This window comes from Bufo bufo, chromosome 3 (genome assembly GCF_905171765.1).
Source record: "Bufo bufo chromosome 3, aBufBuf1.1, whole genome shotgun sequence".
In the NCBI taxonomy this organism is placed as follows: Eukaryota; Metazoa; Chordata; class Amphibia; order Anura; family Bufonidae; genus Bufo; species Bufo bufo.
In genome coordinates, this window is record NC_053391.1 from 546,149,635 (window position 1) to 546,174,386 (window position 24,752).

At 40.5% G+C, this 24,752-nt stretch overlaps 1 protein-coding gene across 3 annotated transcripts in view; it reads right to left on the reverse strand.

Annotated features, from left to right (window-relative positions):
• The window catches only part of ENOX1 (ecto-NOX disulfide-thiol exchanger 1), a 475,770-nt gene that overhangs the window by 56,569 nt on the left and 394,449 nt on the right, over positions 1 to 24,752 (reverse strand). For all 3 annotated transcript variants that reach the window (XM_040425425.1, XM_040425426.1, XM_040425424.1), the window contains one exon: positions 4,894 to 5,078. In XM_040425425.1, coding sequence (XP_040281359.1) covers positions 4,894 to 5,078 — 185 coding nt within the window. The remainder of the gene's footprint in view (positions 1 to 4,893; positions 5,079 to 24,752) is intronic.

A 24,752-nucleotide genomic window follows, 5' to 3' on the forward strand; every position in this document is an offset into this window, starting at 1 on the left:
AAAATTTGAATACCGTGCAAAAGTTCATTTATTTCAGTAATGCAAATTAAAAGGAATTGCATTAATGCAGCTTAAAATTTGAATTTTGTGAAAACGTTCAATATTCTAGGCTCAAAGTGTCACACTCTAGTCAGCTAATTAGTCCATACCCCCTGAGCAAAGGGGACCTCAAAATTGTGACTTTGGGGTTTCATAAGCTGTTATCCATAAACATACAAATTATAACAAATAAAGGCTTGAAATATCTCGCTTTGCATGTAATGAGTCTATCTCATATGTTAGTTTAACATTTTAAGTTGCATTACTGAAATAAATGAACTTTGCTCAATATTCAAATTTTTTGAGTTTCACCTGTATAGCAGTAGACAACCAGTTGAAGTGCCATTGCTGTCTAAAGGGTGCTTTACACAGGCAGAGAATTGTCCAAATAACAGCTAACAAGTGTTTGTAGGAATGCTCAGATTATCTGGAGGTGTAAAGGTGGCACAGATTACTCAATGAATAAACGAAACGCTTGTTCATTGGGTAAATGCATCTTTCACACGCTCACCTAAATTGTTGTTTGCTGGCAGCAGATCGTGCTGTCTAAACATGCTCTGCTGTTGGCAAACAATGATTCTGTATGGGGATGAGCGATGGCATTAGAGGTTGCTCCTCCCTATATTGTGCATACATGCACATGTAGCAGTCTCCCCAACTGACGAGCAAGTGCTTGTCGTGAAGGAACGCTTCCTTCCCAACAATCACCTGCTAAATTGTCCCGTGTAAATTGACTAAGGGAAGCAGAAAGTCAAGACTCCAGTGGGCAAAAGAATGCAGAAATTAGATCAGTGAGCAGTGGAAAAACATTGCCTGCTCAATTAAATCCAGATTTCAGTTGCACAAGGCAAATAGGAGAATCAGAATTCGAACTGATGAACCCTTCCCTATCTGGTGTCAACCGTTCAGGCTAGCAGAGATAAAGTAATGGTGTGGGAAAGTTTTCTTGACATACAGGACCTGGGTCATCTGATACCTGAACAGTAGGGCCTACATAAGCGTTGTGGTCTACTAGGTTCACCGTTCAGAGCAACTGTTTACCCTATGGCTGTAGGACACTTTCAGCAGGACAATGCACCATGTCACTAGGGTTGTTTAGTCATGGATTGGTTCCAGGAACATGATACTGAGTTTTCCTTGATTTAAATACTATAGCTCATCTCTCGGACAAGGTGTTGGGGCTATTCAGAGCATGTCAGCACCTCCATATAATCTGCATAAACTGAAAGAAGCTACTATGTCCACATTGTCCAATATTCCTGCAGAATGATTTCAAAACCTAGTGGAATGTATGGACAGAACAAACTGATGTGGTTCTGAAGGCCAAAGGAGGTCCGACGTGCTACTAGATAAGGGTATCTACTAAAGTGGCCATTCTGTTTGTGTGTATATAATACACAATACCTATTAAAATACATTCACTTGCTAACAGTAATGAATAATCCATCTCTTGAACCCTCCATGGAAGTTTAAACTGTTGATGAGGTCAAAATTGACTGGATTTTCTGTGTGTGACAGATCAAATTCCCAGTTTACTTGCATTATATAGTTGGAGAATTATATGTTACATTCTTTTAAGATGACTAATAACTCTTGTCAAAACAGAGTTGCTCCGACAAGATCTTAAAGCTTTCTTAAAGCACAATTCAACTTGCAAAACTGCCTATAATCTAATAGAAATAAAATGTCTCACACCATGCTGCAGGATATTTAAAGAGCAGATCTCTCTTCTGCATGTTCCTATGATATGGCTTATGATAACCCCTGTCCAAATGCTTTATGAAGTCATTAGGTTAGTGGGGCTTCCGCTCTGGCAGACCCAGCAAGTCGATGTATTACATGTCCAGCCATTTAGAGGTTGGAGTAAATGTATGATCACTAGGGGGTCCAGCAGTTGGTCCTGCCACAATCAGCTGATTGCCAGGCTGGGTTTACACGATCAGGTTTTCTGAACGTGCAAACCCACAGAGTAGAGTAGATTTACTAATCCAGTCTAATATTTACACAGTGTAAACTTAAGGAGTCTAAAGATCATTAGACACTTTTGTCTATCTTTCCAACACCTATTGAATGGTTTACTTGGTTAGCACCTGTGTGGAGGAATCTAATTTGATAATTTGATGTTTGATTAATTTTCTTTACCCTGGTCTGGGGTCTGAATTTATTTAGGAGTCTGGGTGATGGGTTGTGGAAGTGAGGGACAAAAGATGTTTTAGCAGGGAAGTCTCCAGTCATCAAGAGAAGCTGTCACTGAGGTCTGGGATGGAGGGAGAAGAAAAACATAACTGCATTAAGAAAATATGTCACCTGTGAGTTATAGGAGGACCTGTTGGATCTCCTGACATGTCTGTATTAGTAAGTACTTTGTACTTCCAATGAAATAATTCTGAGACATCTTTACTCAAAGCTTTATTAATGTTGCGACGTTCCTCCATTATGAATGTATGATGAAGGCCTGGTTTATGTGACAACATTTTGTTAATTGATTTCAACTATTCGTATTAAGCTACACCCATAGAACTAAGAAATAATCTGAATTCCATGGATTTTTGTGGGCAGCATTTGGTCATTCCATGATTTAAATAAGTAATCAGAGCTAAAGATAAAAGCAGTAGTGTTATAAAATGTCTGTGTAGCTCTAGTTGGTGGGTAACCATTCCCCTTGTCAATAGGATGTATCCCTACCCTATCTAAAATTATCAGCAATCAATTGACACTGTCAGACTCATGTTACGTAGCCCTTTGACCAGTGTCAGAGTAACACCTAGCTGTACATTCATTAATATATTTCTGGGAGGACAAACAGAGGAATGGCACAACCCAGAGTGCTCCAGAATTGTTTTGGTGCAGATGAAAAAGCAAGTTTATGCCTTTTCTTGACAGTGTGATTAGAGGTTTATGGATATATTCACACTAACCTGTCACTGATTCAGCAGTGGAAAACTACCTTTTTCCACTGCTAAATCCACATTCAAAACTCACCAACAGTTTCTCCACTGACTGTTAAAAAATCCACCCTGTACACACAGTGTAAAAAGATAGTTTTTTCAGTAGCTGATTTGAGGGGGGGGGGACTTGAGAAGTGACATGTTACTTCATAGAAGATTTGATTGTGGATTTAATAGACGTCAATGGGGTAGCAGAGAAACTCTTCTATTAAAAAAATAAATAAAAAAATCCTCTAAGGTAATATCCTTGTAAACACTCCTCTAAAATTGTCACCAAATTAGAAATCTGACACCAAAAACGGCCTGTTTCAGCCAGTAATCTGCTACCGATTTTTCGGTGTGACTTTTTCTTCTTGTGTTGACAGCATGGTTTAAATATTTAAGGGTAGCTATGGGGGTGACCAAAAAAAAACTACATTTTCTGCAGCTCACATTGAGTGCAGATAATTTTTCGTCATTTCAATCTTGGATCCATCCCTGGGACAAAAGCAAAATCTTTATGTTCTATGGCCAGACTTAGGCTACTTTCACACTAGCGTCTTTTCTGGATCCGGCAGGGTTCAGCAAAAATGCTTCTGTTACTGATAATACAACCATCTGCATCTGTTATGAACGGATCCGGTTGTATTATCTTTACAGGGATTCTGTCACCTCTCATAACACAAATTCAGATTTTAAACCAGGCATGCTCCACAGCTTACCTTGAATCGGCTGTGCTGTTCTATATTGTAATCCGTCCAGTAGTTTTGCAGAAAAACTACTTTTATAATTATGCAAATTAACCCTGAAGGTGCCCAGAGGGGCGTTATGTTCCCCTTTGTGTGCCCAGTAACGCCCCTCTTACAGTGCCCAAAACGCCTTCCTCCAGAATCCCTAACCGCCCACAGCGTCTCATCCCTCTCCTCCCCCTCCCTGACGGCCGAGCGAAGTCTCACGCAGACGCAGTACCCACTGAGGGCTGCGCCAGTGCGATTTGCTGGAGACTGAGGGAAGAGCGAGCATCGGACGTCACTGGGCTCGGCGCATGCCCAGTGACGACGATGAAGCTCCTGCCCTCAGTCTCCAGCAAATCGCACTGGCGCAGCCCTCAGTGGGTACTGCGTCTGCGCGAGACTTCGCTCGGCCGTCAGGGAGGGGGAGGAGAGGGATGAGACGCTGTGGGCGGTTAGGGATTCTGGAGGAAGGCGTTTTGGGCACTGTAAGAGGGGCGTTACTGGGCACACAAAGGGGAACATAACGCCCCTCTGGGCACCTTCAGGGTTAATTTGAATAATTATAAAAGTCATTTTTCTGCAAAACTACTGGACGGATTACAATTTAGAACAGCACAGCCGATTCAAGGTAAGCTGTGGAGCATGACTGGTTTAAAATTCGAATTTGTGTTATACGAGGTGACAGAATCCCTTTAACATACCGAAGACGGATCTGTCATGAACTCCATTGAAAGTCAAGAGGAGACGGATCCGTTTTCTATTGTGTCATTGTGTCTATTGATCCGTCCCCATTGACTTGCATTGTGGGTCATGACGGATCAGTTTTGCTCCGCATCCCAGGACGGAAAGCAAACAGCAGCATGCTGCGGTTTTCTCTCCGGTATGAGAACCTAACGAAATGCATTTTTGAAGCATTCCGTTCTGTTCAGTTACGTTTTCTCGACATTGACAAAAAATGGGGACAAAACGGAAGCGTTTTTTTTTCCGGTATTGAGACACTATGACGGATCTCAATACCGGAAAATATTAACGCTAGAGTGAAAGTAGCCTTAGACTTTAAAAGGCTAACTGATCTACACAGACACTGTGTATATAGGAGATACTGCATTACTCTTAATATGCATGGTATATGGAATTATTAGACTATGTAACAAGGCACATAGTACAGTTTGTTTTTACATTTCAAGGCTTACCTGTTGCATATTTTGCATTGCTTGTTGTAAAAACTGCAACTGCTGATCCTTGGTCAAGCTTTCTTCTGTTCGTGCATGATGTCCTTTTTCTTGTTTCAGAAGTTCAACTTCGTTCCTGTAGGCGTCTAATTGCCACCGTAGACTGTCATTCTCTTCCTTTAATGCATACGCTTGGGCAGCTAAAGCTAAGTTCACAAACAAGAAGAGCAAAGTTTAAGACAGAGGACACTTAAGAAGAGATGCTTTTAAGTCATTTCTACTGGAGTTCCAGAGATAGTGGAGCGCTATACCTGAACCTCCTATAAAAAAAAAAATAATGGACCAGCCGCTCTGTTCATTTTGTGGAGCTACATGGGGTCCCCATTCTCATGATCAGTGATTATCCCAGCAGTAGGACCCCCATTGATCTAATAGTTATTCCCTATCCTGTGGATAGGGGATAACTTTACATAATCGGAGCCTTTACCTGGTGTCAGGTGTTCCCCAAAAGCTAGTTTAGGTTGCCTTGATTACACTGTAGTCCACAGATTTTATAGCCTCTACAATGGGCTGGTAGCAGTAATTGGCATGACTAGGCTCTAATTTTCTATCATCAGTCAGTACACTGATGGGGTTTATATCATTGTTCTGAAGCATCAGTCAACAGTGGGCGCTCCTCTCCGGGAGAGAAGCGGAGCTGCTGGGAGGATCACAATGTAAGTATTGTCTTGTCCCTGTACAACCATCTCTCTTCTGCCACAGCGCAGGCACCATTACACAGGGTCATTAGTGCTTTCAATCAAAGGGGAGGAGGAGTGTAGCAGTGCTCCAATAACCACGCCAGCCCCTCTGTGCTCTTTTTTTTCTCTCATAAATATAAAAACTAATATATCACTGCAGCAGTTGATCCTATAAAGAAAAGACATATCAATTTAATCAGCATGATCAACCGTACCACGCAATATACCTCGTTTAATAAGGTTGATGATGTTGACAGAGGCTCTTTAAAGTCAACCTTTTTATATTAAAATATTGAAAGTGCCACAATGCCAGTAAAATAGCTTCCAGTTTATTTATTTTTTACTAGAGCTCCAGAGTCGAAGAAATTGTACAAAAGAGCACATTCTACGGCTCCAATTTTTTAATCCATTCCTGTGTGACTTTTTAAAAACTTTTTAAATCTATAAATATCTCACCCTCTTCAATCAAAAGGCGCATCTACCATAAAGTAGACAATATAGTGTATAATCAAACTGTTAAAACACACACATTTGTTTTGTAATGTTGCAGCACAAAGGCCCAGTCACAGAGGCCACTGTTGTGAAATGTACACACCTAAGGCTTTGTTCACATCTGCAATAATTGGATCCGTCAGGCTTCAGTCATGGGGACTGGCATTTTGCCAGAAAAAAATAGCCTGTTCAATTTTGTTTGTCATTTTTGGGGTCTACGACAGAGACTCAACGTAGATGTGAATGAAGCCTATATAGACGCTACAAAGCAAGCCATTAATGCATATAATTGCTTTAAACGTGTGTACACTATGGGGGTCATTTACTAATCTCAAACACGCCTAAATTAGGCTCATTTCAGGCGCAGATGGCGGCTCAACGGTTAGATGTGTCACTATCTGAGACTTTTCCCCGCTCACACCAGGTCTAAAATTGTGGGCCCCTATGCCTTTAACCAAAACTTGTTACAAGTTTTCATGTGTACAGATAATAAGAAAAGAACTTGAGATAAACTTTTATAAGATCCATCCGAGAACAAGTATTCTTCAATCTCTTTTATTTTGCTTTTTATATGATTGTTTTTCAGAACTATATTGTTTTTACAGCAGTCTGGATTTAAGAGAACCATTAAAAATGCGTACTCGTGCAGACACTTTATCTTTTCTTAGTACCAATAGCTTTAAGGCAGTCACCAGTTGAAGGAGAAATATAATGACTAAAACTGTATAAAAATGTAAATGCTGATATGAGAAAGTGTGGTGGTAACACAAGAACATTACCGCATTAGTAGCATTGAATGACACTTAAGTCATTTCCCTGGGATGCTCCATTTGGACTGTTTTCAATTTAAAATGGCATTTTTATTACCGTAACTGATAGCAGGTGTTTGTGAGAAAATCGATTAGTATGCAGGGATGGAAATTACTTCTCCCAAATGAATTGTGCAGTCTGTATTATAGGACAAAAATTGAGTGGCAAAGAGCAAAAGGCCATAAAATATGTCCCAGCGACACTATACATATAAATTATCTTGGTTAAGAAAACATATAGGAGATTGTGGTGTCGTTTCCAGGGACTGGGCTTCTTGCACTGTTATTTAGCTACTGATTATTTTCATGCAGTCTATCATTTTATAATACAATCTTGTGTTCCTTGGAAGACAGAATACCATTATGAAGAACAGATGTTCACAAAAGAAATACATTCGCTTCTTCTCACATTCTTTTCTTGAACAATGCCTCTGATTTCAACTTTGGATGAAGTCATCTCTTTTTCATGAAACACTCCAGCAAAGAATATGACCTAATAATTGATTGGTGGAGGAGTTCAAATTTACTTAGTCTCAGAACTATTTTCTGAACCAAAGATTTTAATAAACTACTCACAGTGACAAAAATAATAACGCATTGCTACAAAACTAGGCAAGTATTTTATGTCTCAGGTAGATATGTAAATGATTACAGGTGTGGTTTAATTAAACACCGGGTCTTGCCACAAGAGAGTGTATAAATGCTTCCTCAGTTGCCATAAAAAGGCCTCTCAGAGGCTACTTTTAGGTAGTGTTCCTCTTGTTGAGAGTTCGTTGACTACTATACATGGCTATAGAACACTCAGACATTTTGCCCAGTTGACAGACTTTGAAAGGAGCATATTACTGGACTGAGACAAGCAGGGTGGACGTTTTGACAAATTATCCGCCTTCTAGTCCATTCTGGTTAGAAGGTGTTGGGAGCAGTGGTTATGTGAGGGCGCACACATACAACCACGGTGAACAGGCTCCAGACGGACACCAGTAGAGAGGATCGTCTGAACTACAGACAAGCAGCGGTTCCCATAGGTTCATTGTCCACCATCCAGACACAGGTGGGACCTTTATTATACCCCCCTCCCCCCGTCTTTGCCCAGACCATTTCCAGCCACTGTCGCCTTTGTTTGCAGTGGTGTTATGAACAAGAAACCTGGATTGCTATGGACTGGAACAGTATCATCTTTAGAAATGAATCCAGGTAACGGTGACATTTGAAAATGAAGGGCTTCAACCCTGCCTTTGCTGAGGAACGACACCCTGCCCCAAGTGCTTGCTCATCTTATCACCCCTCTGCGCCTAATTAGGCCATTTATTGATGCCATGAGCCAGACGTTTACCAGCGTCCCTATCACTGAGCCAAATAAGTCGCACCAAACACACCAGAAACGTCAATAATGTTTACATTTTACACTGTCGCTATCTGGTCCATTCCCGATGAATAGACTAAAATATACAAACCGCTTCTCTAGCAATCCCCATTAAATGCTGCAGTAACCACAATAATGATTATGACTAGAGAGGAATATCTAATATATTTCAGACAGGTGGGAAAAAAAATTCTTCAGTCAGGAAAGACATGTTCACTCATTGACTATCAGTATGAACAATTCTTTTAAATTACCGTAGTTTATTAAAAAGAAAAAGAAAAAAAACAAAACACACACAACTGTATTCAGCCACTTTTCAGACAGGTGTAATACAGAGGCTTTTTTGTGCCCATAATATAGATACAACACTCAGACCTCCCAAGGTTAATAAGAACCAGGAGGTATACTCTAATTTTCTAATGAACTACAAGAGGTTTAGCTGTTCGGTCCATAATACAGGAGGATTAAACCACCCATATTATACCAGTCTAAAGGTTTACTAATTGTTTGCTGTATACAGTATATATTTTACACATATGTGGATGATGACCATATATTACATGGCTTCTGTTCCATTGTGTTTAACATAAGCTCTTGATTTATAGACTTGTGGCATATAACTTGTGCACATCTGTTTGGATGTGTGTTTTAGGTACAAAATTTGTTTTTTAGGTGCATTTAAAAAAAAAAAAAATTCCTGTTTGCCACAAAGTAAGGCCTCATTGCACACGACCGTATTTTTTCACGGCCGGCAAAATTGGGTGGTCCGTGATCGTTTTTTCATCCGTGGGTGCAGCACCTGAGGGGTTAATTGTGCGGATCACAGCCCCCTGTAAGAGATCGGGTGCTGCCAGGCAGTAGGGGGCAGTCATGTACACAGTTCGTAGTATATTCTAACTAGAAGCGTCCCCATCACTATGGGAACGCCTCTGTGTTAGAATATACTGTCAGATCTGAGTTTCACGATGTAACTCAAATCCGATGGTATATTCTAATATAGAGGCGTTCCCATGGTGATGGGGACGCTTCAAGTTAAAATATACCATCGGATTGGAGAAAACTCCGATCCTATGGTATATTAACTCCTGACTTTACATTGAAATTCAATGGGGACGGATCCGTTTGCAATTGCACCATATTGTGTCAACGTCAAACGGATCCGTCCACATTGACTTGCATTGTAAGTCAGGACGGATCCGTTTGGCTCCGTACGGCCAGGCGGACACCAAAATGACTTTTTTTTCATGTCCGTGGATCCTCCAAAAATCAAAGAAGACCCACGGACGAAAAAACGGTCACTGATCACGGAAAAACGGAACCCGTTTTTGCGGACCACAAAAAAAAAAACGGTCGTGTGCATGAGGCCTTACATGAAGGTAGATATGGCTGTCCACAGTCTGTTAAGGCTTTTCAGGAGTCAAGGACTGTAATCCCCATATTTTAGGTTACTTTTTTTTTCTCATTACCAGCTTAAAACCAAATTTTTGGTCTTTCCAGTTCTGGTGATTTTATGAAGATATGTACACATAAATGTAGGCATAAAAGGTATGTATGGACTCATGTTGAATATTTATTCTTTAGAGGTGTGGACCTTATAAGCGTTATGAAAAATTACACTTTGATGCAAAGTCGCATGAAGGTGTATGTGTGTATAAAGGGCAGAAGTGGTATTTTGACAATTGCTGGGTGTCTAGAAAATATATGGGTATGGGGGTTTAGTATGATTTATTCAATATATAATTTGGATGTTATTTGTACATGTCAAAACTGCAGAAATTGTCCTGGCTGCCAGAGGTGCAAAATGTCAAAACAACCCTGGCAATAAAAAGGATAAAGCACATAAGAGAACTTGGAAAACCAAGAATAATAACCAGGAATTATCAGCAGATATCTCTACTATGTTGCAAGATAGGCACCTTTAAAGGAACACATCAGGCTGGTTCCACACGACTGAGTTCAATGTGCTGAACTCGCAGCGTGTGTGAGAGCTTCAGTCCTGACCTACGTAGCACTGATAGGATCGTGTATCATTATATTGATCTATTATGCTATGTAACCCTTAGAGTTCTGGAATGTATTGAATAACACTGTATTTCCACTCTATTTTAGTAAATGAATGGAAACATGGAAAAATGATTCTAAAAAATGTGGGTTCTCTTGATCTTGTCTAGGAAAGATTCCCAAGTGGCAGATTCTAAATGATGTGTATACTGAAAATGTAAAGCCCCATCCCAACTCCAGCCATTGCTGCTAGTACTATTGCCATTATGTTATAGGCTAGGATGCTGTGGTGTAGCTATAAATGACTGGGCCCCACAACAAATCTTTGAACGGGGCACCCCAGCAACTTCTTCACAACCTCCTTCTCCCGTGCAATCCCCACTCCTGTGGCTAGTTAAGATCGCTCTCTCAGATGAGACCCAGCAACCGCTCAGTCCATTTCCCACAGTGTCTCTGTATATGTAATTTTATAATACTGTTGAGGGGCCCTGATGAACGTTTCTACGAAGGTGAATGGTTGTTCATCGAGTGAATTCATCTTTCATGCGGACACCTCAAGTACGGTTTCTGGGCAGCAGATCATACTGCGATCTGCTGCCCAGAAACAATTAATTTGCAATAGGATAAGTGATGGCAGTAGCTGTTGCTCGTCCTCATACAGTGGAGGTGATCTCTGCCTCTGAATACAGCTCTTCACCTCTAATGACGAACAGGCAGTTGTCGGGAAGAAAATGCTTCCTTCCCAGTCACTGTCTGCTGGTTGACGCAGTGTAAGAGCACCTTAAGTAGTATCAAATAGAAGATTAATCGATCCAGCTCTACCAGATAAGGAAGTTAGGCTACTTTCACACTAGCGTTTTGGCTTTCCATTTCTGAGTTCCGTCATGGGCGCTCACACGCGGTCCAAAACGGATCAGTTTTGCCCTAATGCATTCTGAATAGAAAAGGATCCGCTCAGAATGCATGTTTGTCTTTGTTCAGTCACCATTCCGCTCTGGAGGTGGACACCAAAACGCTGTCCACCTGGCGAAGCGGAGCCAAACGGATCCGTCCTGGCACACAATGTAAGTCAATGGGGACCAAGATGGATCCGTCATGGTTATAGAAGACATAATACAACCGGATCCGTTCATGACAGATGCATGCGGTTGTATTATTGTAACGGAAGCGTTTTTGCAGATACATGACGGATCCGCAAAAAAACGCGAGTGTGAAAGTAGCCTAATCTAGATATCCGCAACATAAAAACTTTGTGAAATGGAACTACTAGAAATGGGGTGATTGCAACATGCATTCAAGTACCCGTCATGACATCAGTGGCTTGGATAAATATACTGCTGGAAATGAAAAGATGGCGGTATTGAACAGCAGCAGAGCAGAAGTATAAGAATTACTGGTTTTCAGCATCATCAACCATAATTATAATGTGGATTATGCAGATTAAATAATCCTGGGGCTTCCTTAGTTCAGTTCACACAAAGACATAAAATTGCTGCATTCTGCTGCTGCCTCATTATTAATACTCACATATATCTGACAGCTCTATGACATTAGACGGAGTAGGAATATTATAATGTCCAGCAAAATGATGAAGCTGAATAGATAATGGGATACATGTCGGCCTCATTTCTAGAAAAAATGAATTACATTATCTTTTGGCCAATAATTTTAGTAGCAACTGGGTTGGAAAAAAAAAATACAAAAGTTCAGCGGGTTGTACTCCTGCAGCTTACTACTCTGCATATAATTACCACTAATGGCTTTTTTTTTTTTTTTTTACTGATATGGATTCAAATCTAGTGGAGAGTTGTAGCTCTGCCAGTAACAATAGCCTCTCTCTCTCTGGTTCCCAGTGGCTATAAAGATTATGTTCGGGAATAGAAGAATTAGAAGCTTTCCACTGTAGTAATATTACTATAATCGGTCCCTTTACAATCTTGCAACATGCTAGAAAACGGGGAGCTTATAGTTCACTTTCAATAGCTCTATAAAGGGGCCATATACAACACTCACAGGAGGCTGTTGATTTGTTGTAAGCATGTATAACAGCGTCTATCACCATATAGACAGAATACAGGCTGCCATAACATGTACTAACAGTTTTGTGGGAAAAGATTCAGCAAAACTTGCCTTTGGTTCATTCTGATCTTAACAGTCATGCGGATGGCAGGGTGACTTTAGGAAAAAGGTTAAAGCCTGACTAATCATGTTTACTGATCAATAAAAGAAATTCATATTCCTTGTAACTTGTGTTTTTCTCATGGAAAGCTGATAACCTGGGCCCTATGTCCTGGCGTGTAATTCACCATATCATCCATTAGTGTTTTGTGATAAGGAGCAAAATGGGAATTGCATGAAAAATATCATCAAGCACTGCTCAGTAACAGATGTAGCCGTACAAGACCAGACTCATTTTTCATAATGTACTGAGAAGCTGTCACTTTCAAACAAATCTCATTCTTACATAAGCAGCGGATGCTAATTTCGCTATGACTCAGTGATATGGTAGGCTGCCAATGTAAATAGTAAGGTGCCAATAGTCATTTCACTTTTTTTTTGCAGAAAGCTACGTTGATAAGGCATGGCAATGCCTTATTAAATATAACGAGCTGTGTGACAGCATGCTTCCCATTGCCCTCACTCGTCTTAGTATAGATGCATTGTAAACTATATTACATGCTCCAAATCTCATGGCCTAGTTTGCTGGGGGGACCTAGTGGTAAGGAGGCGAATCATGCATGTGGTGGGATCCACTCAGTAATGACAGCTCTCTGCAGCAATGGATGCGGAGTACAGAGTAGAGAATGTACATATACTGTTTCAGGGCAAGATGGGTCCTAGACAGATTTTAGGGACTGCAAGTCTAATAAAAATATATTAAAAAAATCCTTACTTGTAATGAAAGATTGTGCAATTAAGGGACCACAACAAGAGAGACAGTTCCAGGAACACTGCTAGGCAGCATTAAGTGCCTGCCATTATGTCTGGCTTTTCAATAACTATTTTGAAGCAAGCAGTTCATATTGGTAAACTATGGAGTTTATTTTCCATCCAACTACCCATTTTGCAATCTGACCTTGCAAAGTTACATCAGTGACACCTGCATTTTACAACACCAGAGGAGTGCTAGTTACCACTACAAGATATCGGAAGGTAATTTCATGCAATTTTCTCAAATACATATTGTTGGGCTCAGAGAGACTGCAATGGCGGCTTCACAAAAAGAACACTCTGCCTTTTCAGGCCGCTGGCCCAGTGAGTTGCATGTGCATTTTTTTCCTGTAATGCACAATGTACTTTTAACCCTTTCAGGACACAGCCTATTTTAATGTTTTTGTCCCCCCCCCCCCCCCATCTACAGCCCTTAGAAGTTATCTCCAATCCAGGTTCTTGAGACTGGGTGTCAGCTGCATTACACAGCTGGCACCTGCTCCATACATTCACTGCGCACCAGCGATGTACAGTTATTTTGTAGAGCGCGTAAAAGTTAATGCAGCATTATCAGTTTTATTATTCCTTCTGTTTTTTGTCTGGACATCCTGTGGTATGGTATGTGCACCTTTAAACCTTTTCTAACATGTTAATGAGAAAAAACAGAAGATGTTATCAGTGGCAGTATATGAGCCAAGGTTTCTTTTATTTCCTTACTCACTACAAATGTTATACATTGTTTTGTTCCTTATGCTAGCTCTTGGCTGGCGTGCATATACACAAATATACTGCGCCCAAAGCCTTCATACGAGGGGTTCTCTGGGTTCAGGACTAAACCCAGATATAAGCTTTTTTTTTATTCTTTTAATATATACCTGTGGAGCACCGAAGTATTTTCTTGCTCCGATGCTCCCCCTTGTCACACTGCATCGCACAGCGCAAGGTCTGTTTGTTTACTGCCGTTGACGTATCGGGCTTTGCATCATTATCCTAGGAGGTGAAGTCTTCCACCTAGCAGTGAGCCCGGTGATGTCACCATCACAGATGAGCGGTCTGGAGGGCTGCCAATGGCTGTTTTGGAGGCGGTACTTTTCAAATTTAGTCTCCGCCTAGCATAGTGATGAGAAGCCCGGTACATCACCAGCAGTAAACAAACAGACTTTGGAAATGCACTGATGCTCTACTCATACATCGTAAAAGAATAAAGAAGAGCTTATATCCGGGTTCAGCCCTGAACCTGGAGAACCCCTTTAAATATATTTGTTGCATTTCATAACTGCCTTTTTTCTAGATACTTGCACATCATGTAATTTCTTTTTTTGTGACAATTAAAAGGGGCTGTCCAGCCTTGGAGAAGACAGTCCCGTCTGGATCTGTGATCCTTAACATCAAAAAAAGGAGGCTCGTCTGCCCGCCACTGCTCCATTCCCTGTGACTGCTATAGACAAAGACCTCAGGAGTTATATTGAATTAAACATTGCATTACAGCTGTTATGTTCTGTTCAAGCCGATGTGACTGCTGAGGCCTGTGATTGGCTAGTACGGGAGCCAGCTGCTTCCTGGCACCGTGTGGTCTGGAAGTGTCTGGAAATAGAACAGCGGTGGGACTGTGGGCAGATAAGTCTGCTTTTTTTATGTTGCGGTGCACAGGGGATTGTTGGCTCCAAAGCCGGACAACCCTTTAATATATGAATTGTGTAGCGTTTTGGTGCCTTTTGGGCCTGAGAACCTGTCCTATGTGGTCTTGTTAAAGAAAAGAACGAATGCCATTTCAAAGTTTTATCCGTGTGCAAGAAAAATAGGATCCACTTTCAGAAAGATAATAATGCTTTTTCTCGGATCAAGAATGTAAGGAAAAAAAAGAAATGATCATTGTACTTTTAACACCGTCACTACCAGCGCTGTACATACACGGCGCTGGTGGGGTCTTTAAACATGGCGCCCGACCCACGTGCAGCGGACCCTACAATAAACCCGCTACTGTTATGTCAAAACTGTTTACATAAGGTCTACAGTCGTGGCCAAAAGTTTTGAGAATTACATAAATATTGGAAATTGGAAAAGTTGCTGCTTAAGTTTTTATAATAGCAATTTGCATATACTCCAGAATGTTATGAAGAGTTATCAGATGAATTGCATAGTCCTTCTTTGCCATGAAAATTAACTTAATCCCAAAAAAACCAAAAAGGGACAGATTGATCTTCTGCAGAAAGTATGGTGAATGGACTGCTGAGGACTGGGGCAAAGTCATATTCTCCGATGAAGCCTCTTTCCGATTGTTTGGGGCATCTGGAAAAAGGCTTGTCCGGAGAAGAAAAGGTGAGCGCTACCATCAGTCCTGTGTCATGCCAACAGTAAAGCATCCTGAGACCATTCATGTGTGGGGTTGCTTCTCATCCAAGGGAGTGGGCTCACTCACAATTTTGCCCAAAAACACAGCCATGAATAAAGAATGGTACCAAAACACCCTCCAACAGCAACTTCTTCCAACAATCCAACAACAGTTTGGTGAAGAACAATGCATTTTCCAGCACGATGGAGCACCGTGCCATAAGGCAAAAGTGATAACTAAGTGGCTCGGGGACCAAAACGTTGACATCTTGTGTCCATGGCCTGGAAACTCCCCAGATCTTAATCCCATTGAGAACTTGTGGTCAATCCTCAAGAGGCGGGTGGACAAACAAAAACCCACTAATTTTGACAAACTCCAAGAAGTGATTATGAAAGAATGGGTTGCTATCAGTCAGGAATTGGCCCAGAAGTTGATTGAGAGCATGCCCAGTCGAATTGCAGAGGTCTTGAAAAAGAAGGGCCAACATTGCAAATACTGACTCTTTGCATAAATGTCATGTAATTGTCGATAAAAGCCTTTGAAACGTATGAAGTGCGTGTAATTATATTTCACTACATCACAGAAACAACTGAAACAAAGATCTAAAAGCAGTTTAGCAGCAAACTTTGTGAAAACTAATACTTGTGTCATTCTCAAAACTTTTGGCCACGACTGTACATTTCCACATTTAGGAAAAGCAGCACATTTTAATTAAAATAATATAAAATCAATTCATCTTTTGCTATCCTTTTATGGCTGCATACAAAAGTGTTAAGCCAAGATCCAGGTAGCCACCAGTTCAGCTATATATGAGGAAGGTGCCATAATTACAGTAAAAGGCAATTTAATTGTAAGCGATGGCCGTCACTCCAATGTTCCTATTGTCATATAGATGATTACAGTAAAATTAACCCAGATCGACCAAAGAGCGTACACAACATACAGTTATGCTAGACATGCAACAATCTTAACCCAATAGCATTTCTTCAAATTGCTGCTTGACTACTTTTATGTCCTTCTGTATTATTTTATTTCACTCATATGCCCTAAAAAAATCATTACAGATACTCTATATCACAGTGTGACAAATAGTAACGCTTAATAACATCACTATGGATGAATTGGTTCCTTGGAAACTTCAAGAGTTTTGTTGTTGTTTTTTTACCAGGAAAGATGTATTAAACATTAGTATAATGTTTCTAAGCTAAGAAGTCTTTACTTAAATAAATTACATCAAAGTGTCCCATAGGCCACGATTATACAATGTGCTGTACCTATTAAAAGTACAATCGACCAGAATAATAGTGTGGAAGAGGCCGAATGGAAATGAGAAAAAAAATAAATCATCAATAGATGCCATTGCAATATATCATCAACATATGACCACTTTTCATCACTACCTTACTAAATATAAATAAAAATAAAAAATAAATAAAAGTTGTGAGTTTTACACAATTTGTAGGTATATTCATTCACATGTGGAAGATTTGTTGCAGACATTTGTGTAACTAAAAATCACCATCTAAAGAGGGTTGCTTTTGCAGTATGCACGTGGATTTCTCCAAGCCTCATTCAGATGTCTGGGAAAATTGCAAAAATTTCGGCAAAAAATCTTAAGCATGTGGATATACCACAAGACACATGGATGTAATAGAGGGAGAACTTAGGTCATCCAGAGAAATAAGCAATAGAAGTCTGCATGCCCCCTACATAAAAGAGTAAACACTTTGTTAACAATTATTATTTTTTATACACTAAAAACTGAAAAGTTTTGTGCATCAATAAGACAAAAATCATGCCCTCCCGCCCCAAAAAAATATTTAAAATAAAAAATCTCGATTTTGTAGCGTTTGCAGCTGGCAAGATTCACTGAGTGCGCAGCAAGATCACATTCAATATTAGGAAACAATAAAAAGTTGTGGCAGGCAAAAAGTTCTGCAGTCTGGGTGACTGGAAAGCCTGAGGGAGTAATGGGAAATGCATTTAAGGTTTTTACATAATCATATTAACAAGCCTGACTATGCCATGTTGTTATTGTGTAGCTTTTATTCAGCCACTGCAGCCAACTGCTGTACCATTATTAATGGGTTTTATGTAGAACAGAAGAATGTGACAGATGAACACGGACCTATCACATGGTATTTTAGGATTACTTCAATGAAACTATATAATTAGGATTTGCTGACTTTCTTTGCAAGATAACAAGGATTTCACACTATCTACTCAACAACACTGTTATGTGATCTAAATTAGATATGAAAAGTTGCTATTTAATATTTAGGTATAATTGTATTCATATTATTCCTTAAGGCGAGCTGTGTAGCTATCTTTTTCCATTCCCATTACTCAAGAATGAGCAAGCTTTTAATACAGAAATAGCTGTGAATAACATTCACTATGTAATATATATATATATCTACAGTGAGGAATAGAAGTATTTGAACACCCTGCAATTTTGCAAGTTCTCCCACTTAGAAATCATGGAGGGGTCTGAAATTCACATTGTAGGTGCATTCCCACTCAGAGATCGAATTAAAAATAAAAATCAGGAAATCACATTTTATGATTTTTTTTAAAGAATTTATTTGTCTTGCACTGCTGAACATAAGTATTTGAACACCTGAGAAAATCAGTATTAATATTTGGAACAGAAGCCTTTGTTTGCAATTACAGAGGTCAAACGATTCTTGTAGTTCTTGACCAGGTTGCACACACTGCAACAGGGATTTTGGCCCACTACTCCACACAGATCTCCTCTAGATCTGTCAGGTTTCGGGGCTGTCGCTGAGCAACCCGGAGTTTCAACTCCCACCAAAGATGTTCTATTGGATTTAGGTCTGGAGACTGGCTAAGCCACTCCAGAACCTTGATATGCTTCTTACGGAGCCACTCCTTGGTTATCCTGGCTGTGTGCTTCGGGTCGTTGTCATGTTAGAAGACCCAGCCACGACCCATCTTCAATGCTCTGACTGAGGGAAGGAGGTTCTTGCTCAAAATTTCATAATAAATGGCCCCATTCATCCTTAATACAGTGCAGTCGTCCTGTCCCCTTCGCAGAAAAGCACCCCAAAGCATAATGTTACCACCCCCATGCTTCACAAGTAGGGATGGTGTTCTTGGAATGCAACTGATCCTTCTTTTTCCTCCAAACACGACGAGTGAAGTTTAGACCAAAAAGTTCTACTTTGGTCTCATCTGACAAAATTACTTTCTCCCATGCCTCCTCTGGATCATCCAGATGGTCATTGGCAAACTTCAGACGGGCCTAGACATGTGATGACTTGAGTAGGGGAATCTTCTGTGCAATGCATGATTTGAAACCATGACGGTGTAGTGTTCTAAAGACAGTGACCTTTGAAACTGTGGTCACAGCTCTCTTCATGTCATTGACCAGCTCCTCCCTTGTAGTTCTAGGCTGATACCTCACCTTTCTTATCATCAGTGATACCCCACGAGGTGAGATCTTGCATGGAGCCCCAGTCCGAGGGAGACTGACAGTCGTCTTTAGCCTCTTCCATTTTCTAACAATTGCTCCAACAGTTGATCTATTTTGACCAAGCTGCTTGGCAATTGCCCTGTAGCCCTTTCCAGCCTTGTGGAGGTCCACAATTTTGTCTCTGGTGTCTTTTGACAGCTCTTTGGTCTTGCCCATGGTAGTAGTCTGACTGACTGTGGGGTGGACAGGGGTCTTTAAAGAGCTCAGACAGGTGCTACTAAGTTAGATTAATGAGTGGAGTAGAGGTGGACTTTTTAAAGGCACAGTAACAGGTCTTTGAGAGCCAGAATTCTTGCTGTTTCTCAGGTGTTCAAATACTTATTTTCAGCAGTGCAAGACAAATAAATTCTTTAAAAAAATCATACAATTTCCTGAATTTTTTTATTCTGTCTCTCAGAGTGGGAATGCACCTATAGTGTGAATTTCAGACCCCCCCCCCCATAATTTCTAAGCGGGAGAACTTTCAAAATCGCAGGGTGTTCAAATACTGCTGTTCCTCACTGTATATGAACCAAGTTAGGTTTGACACAAAACACAAACTTTTCAAATCAAATAAGATGTGTAAAAACAAAAACTATCACTGTACAGTGATCCCTCAAGATACAATGGCCTCAGGATACAATATTTTCAACATACAATGGTCTTTTCTGACCCATCCTAAGTTGAAAATAGACTGAACATACAATGTCTCAGTCTCAGATCCAACCAATCAAGGTCACTTCTCTAGTAAAATAGCTGTATTAGTTGCTAATTAGCAGCTATTCCTGACTGTTATATGTAAGGGCTTGTTTTATCTGTTGTAGTAATCTGCTTATTTTTCTTAAATCTTCATTTTATCTCATCTTGTATGACATTTTGGCACTTTGGAACCGATTACTCAACTTACAATGGTTTCAACATACAATGGTCGTCCTGGAACCAATAAATATTGTAACTTGAGGGACCACTGTATTCTTAAAAACGCTTTTCAGGTCACTAGAGCTGAAAACACAACCTCTTAATATAAGGCTACTTTCACACCTGTGTTCGGTGCGGATCCGTCTTGTATCTGCACAGACGGATCCGCACCGATAATGCAAACGCTTGTATCCGTTCAGAACAGATCTGTTTGTATTATTCTTTTTTTTAAAAGTCTAAGTCAAAACGGATCCGTCGTGATTTACATTGAAAGTCAATGGGGGACGGATCCGTTTTCAAGTGCACCATATTGTGTCAGTGAAAACGGATCCATCCCCATTGACTTACATTGTAAGTCAGGACAGATCCGTTTGGCTCTGCATCGTCAGGCAGACACCAAAACGCTGCACTGCTATCTCCTGGTTCTCTTCCTATTTCTCTGGTCACTCCTTTAGTGCATCATTGGCTGGCTCTATTTATTTTCCCCTTCCTATTGATGTTGGGGTTCCTCAGGGTTCAGTCCTATGTCCTTAACTCTTCTCTCTCAACACAGCCCCATCAGACAGACTATCAGTAGATTTGGCTTTCAGTACCATCTCTATGCTGACAAAACCCAACTATACACTTCATCCTCTGATATCACTCCTGCTTTACTCCAAAACACCAGTGATTGTCCGGCAGCTGTCTCTAAGATCATGTCCTCTCTGTATCTAAAACTGAACCGCTCAAAAAACGAAACTTCTTTTTCCCATTCTACTAACCCACCTAAACTTGATATTTCGATTTCGTTCTGTGGTACTATCAACTTCTGGGCAGCGAGCCCACTGTCTTGGTGTCATGTTTGACTCTGATCTTTTCTTTGTTCCCCCTATCCAGTCACTTGCACGCTTTTGTCATCTGCACCTCAAGAACATCTCTAGAATCCACCCTTTTCTTACAGTGGAAACAGCCAAAACTCTTGTTGCCTTGATTCATTCTCGTCTTGACTAGTGGAGTTTATTACTAATTGGTCTTCCTCTCACTAAACTCTCCCCTCTTCAGTCTGTCCTATATGCTGCAGATAGGTTTATCTATCTGTCCACCCATTATAGTGATGCTACTTGCCTATGCCAGTCACTTCACTGGTTGCCCAACCACCACAGAATACAGTTCAAGCTTCTTATCCTCAGCCACAAAGCTCTCCACAGTGCTGCCCCCTCCATACATCTCCTCCCTCATTTCCATCTACCACCCTACTTGTGCTTTCCACTCTGCCAGTGATCTAGAGATTAACATCCACCATAATTCGTACCTCTCACTCCCGTCTTCAAGACTTTTCTCAAGCTGCACCTGCTCTCTGGAACGCTCTGCCCTGGAATATCAGGTCAATTCTCAACTTCCCTACCTTCAAATGTGTCTTAAAGAAGAACTCCCGGCAAAAATGTTATTCTCTGACCTGTTAGAAAGTTACATAATGTAGTCTGTAATGAATGTAATTTTCTTACCAGTGGCTGTATTTGTGAGTTATCCCCTCCCTTATGCATCTCATCTGTGTCATGTGACCAGCAATCAGACTCTCCAACTGACACAGCATCTTATGTGTGGACAGGAAGACTTTCTCTAAGTATTCCTACGGAAGCCTCATTATCAGTCTCATAGGAATGAATAAAGAAGTAACTGACTACCTGCCCTGTGTCAGTTGGCGACCAGAGAGTTGGTCACATGACATCTCGCTTCCTAAACGGAATCTTCCTCCAGTAGAACCTCGCTCCCAAAAAAAAAAAAAACTCTTCAGACCTGAACTTGATCTTCTGACAGTCCTACCTCCAAAGCACTAGCACACGCAGATCAGCCTACACCACTCCTTTCAGTACAGAGATGTCTGGACTACTTAATATAATAATTAACTATCTTTTGTGTCACCCCCTCCTCCCTTTATAGATTGTAAGCTCTTGTGAGAAGGGCTGGGGGAAGAAAACAGCTGATAACTAGAGAACAAGGCATTTTTCTCCAATACGTCACAAAGTTTCATAGATATGCCTATACTATTGAATTATGCAAAGTTGTGTGAAACGACAGTGAACAATTCAAGAATAAGTTTGATTAACAGATAAATGATTAATTAGTATTTAGTTACTGAATATAATAAGTAAAAACTTAAAGGACCATGATTACATTATTATAGAAGAGAATACTGAGGGTTTCTGTCTACACAATGTCTTGGAATATTTCCACTTTTTTTGTATTTGCTGATTATTACAGGATAATGTAATATAGCTATGAGCACCAATTGGCTCCTAAATAAAGAATAAGAGAAGAAGAGGCTTATGATATATTGCTCTTAGCTGACTTCAGTTTGGGTGGACTCTTTTGGACCCAAGACTGTGTTCATGATCCAAGTAGTTTTGGCAGTCTCACACTGGCATCTGTTATTTTACTAGCAAGGAGAGCTTCAGAGAGAGAATTTCTTTAAGCTCCACACACAAGGCTACAAGTCAACGATGTACACGTTTTACATGGCATACACATTAGATTGGTGGCGGATCTATTGTGAAACTAATGAGATGGGAGAGGCATAAACTTCAGGATTCAAAAAATATATCATGTTGTATAGTCTGAGTGATTTATCATCACAAACTAAACAGGCCCGGTCTCTCTTTTTCAAGATGTAAAAGAAAGGAATTTATAGTGCAGTTGACTGAGCTGGAATGTAGGCCAAGAAGACTTGTGCAACTATAAAGGATATAGTATGTTATATCTATGCTGTATTTGCTACATAAAGAAAATATAAAGAATCTGCTAAAAAGTACAAAGCAGAACACTTTCTGTATAAATGTAATATAGAGCTTTCCCCAGAGTTTATTAGCGAATCTTATCCCTCATTCCAACTATATCTGGAAATGCATTGACTTTATAAGAAATAAAAGAGATGATACAAGAACATACAGTAGTATTACAGCCTATTATTGAATGTCAGAGTGATGCAGATCCCTGGGGTAATTGTATTCCTCAAGAAAACATTTCCATCTAGGAAACAATTTCATCCTCTCTCTGAACAGTGGTCTGCAGATAATTTAGCACCAGAGAGCACCTGAAGGCACACAAAATATAAATGGGGCAATACAAATCACAGGACATTCAGCAAAAAGCTAATTCTCTTGTACTTTTATGCACTCGTTCACATTACTGCAGTGGCCTAAGGCTACACTACTAGCATGTTATTTGGTAGGCAAGTTTATATAGCTGCTTCACTTATTCAGCATTTTTTTAATAAAACTGCACTTACTGACCTAATGTCACAGAATGTCACATAGTGAGGAAATAACTAACAGCTTTTAAAGGGGTTGTCCCATCTCAGACAATGGGGGCATATCGCATAGTGGGCTTCTGTCACCCCACTAAACAATTTAGTTTTTTTTGTGTACTTATAATCCCTATCCTGCCATATTGCCATACATTATGTTATTAATCATTTTCGTTCAGTAAATTTAGCAAAAAACGTACTTTTATCATATGCTATTTACCTTTCTACCAGCAAGTAGGGCGTCTACTTGCTGGTAGCAGCCGCAGAAAACCGCCCCCTCCTTCTGTTGATTGACAGGGCCAGCCGCGATCTCCTCCTCCGGCCGGCCCTGTCAGCATTTCAAAAATTGCGCGCCTGTGTTGATTCGGCGCAGGCGCTCTGAGATAAGGAGGCTCGCCTCCTCAGCACTCCCTCAGTGCGCCTGCGCCGATGACGTCACCGAAAGAGAAGACGTCATCGGCGCACTGAGGGAGTGGAGCCTCCTTATCTCAGAACGCCTGCGCCGAATCAACACAGGTGCGCGATTTTTGAAATGCTGACAGGGCCACCGGAGGAGGAGATCGCGGCTGGCCCTGTCAATCAACAGAAGGAGGGGGCGGTTTTCTGCGGCTGCTACCAGCAAGTAGACGCCCTACTTGCTGGTAGAAAGGTACTTAGCATATCATAAAAGTAAGTTTTTTGCTAAATCTACTGAACGAAAATGATTAATAACATAATGTATGGCAATATGGCAGGATAGGGATTATAAGTACACAAAAAAAAAATATTTGTTTAGTGAGGTGACAGAAGCCCTTTAACCATGGATTCCTCCGATGGAAACATTTAGGCTACATTCACACAACAGTCTGTATTTTGCGGTCCGCAAAAAATACGGATGGTGTCCATGTGACATCCATGTTGCATCTGTTTTTTTGCGGATCCATTGTAATAATGCCTATCTTTGTCCACATAACGGACAAGAATAGGACATGCTCTATATTTTTGGCGGGGGTACGGAATGGACATAAGAATGCGGACAGCACACTGTGTGCTGTCCGCATTTTTTGCGGACCCATTAAAATGAATGGGTGCTCATCCAATCCGCAAGAAAAATAGGAATGGACACGGAAACGAAATACGTTCGTGTGCATAAAGGCCTTATGCAAGGATACATTATCTACCACTTGCATACGTAGGCAGGTTTCCCATTCAGGGCTTCTATGACAGACATATCATTGGGTCTGTAAGGTTCCAGTAATTTTGATTGGGAAAAATAGAGCTGCAGCCTCGAATATCCTTATCATCAAAAATCAAGCGAACCCTGCTGGAACAGAGCCTTATATCGTTGGAGAAGTTTTATTGTATATTACAAAAATACTACATTACCATGATATATGTACAGCAGCAGCAAATCACATTATATAAAATGAAAGAACTTGCTGTGCTATTTATATATAATCGGTTAGCAAATGCATTTTTTTTATGATCAACTTTATTTTATTCCTACCGCAGTAACAAAATATATATAAAAATCCCCGAGTGCATCATAGTCGC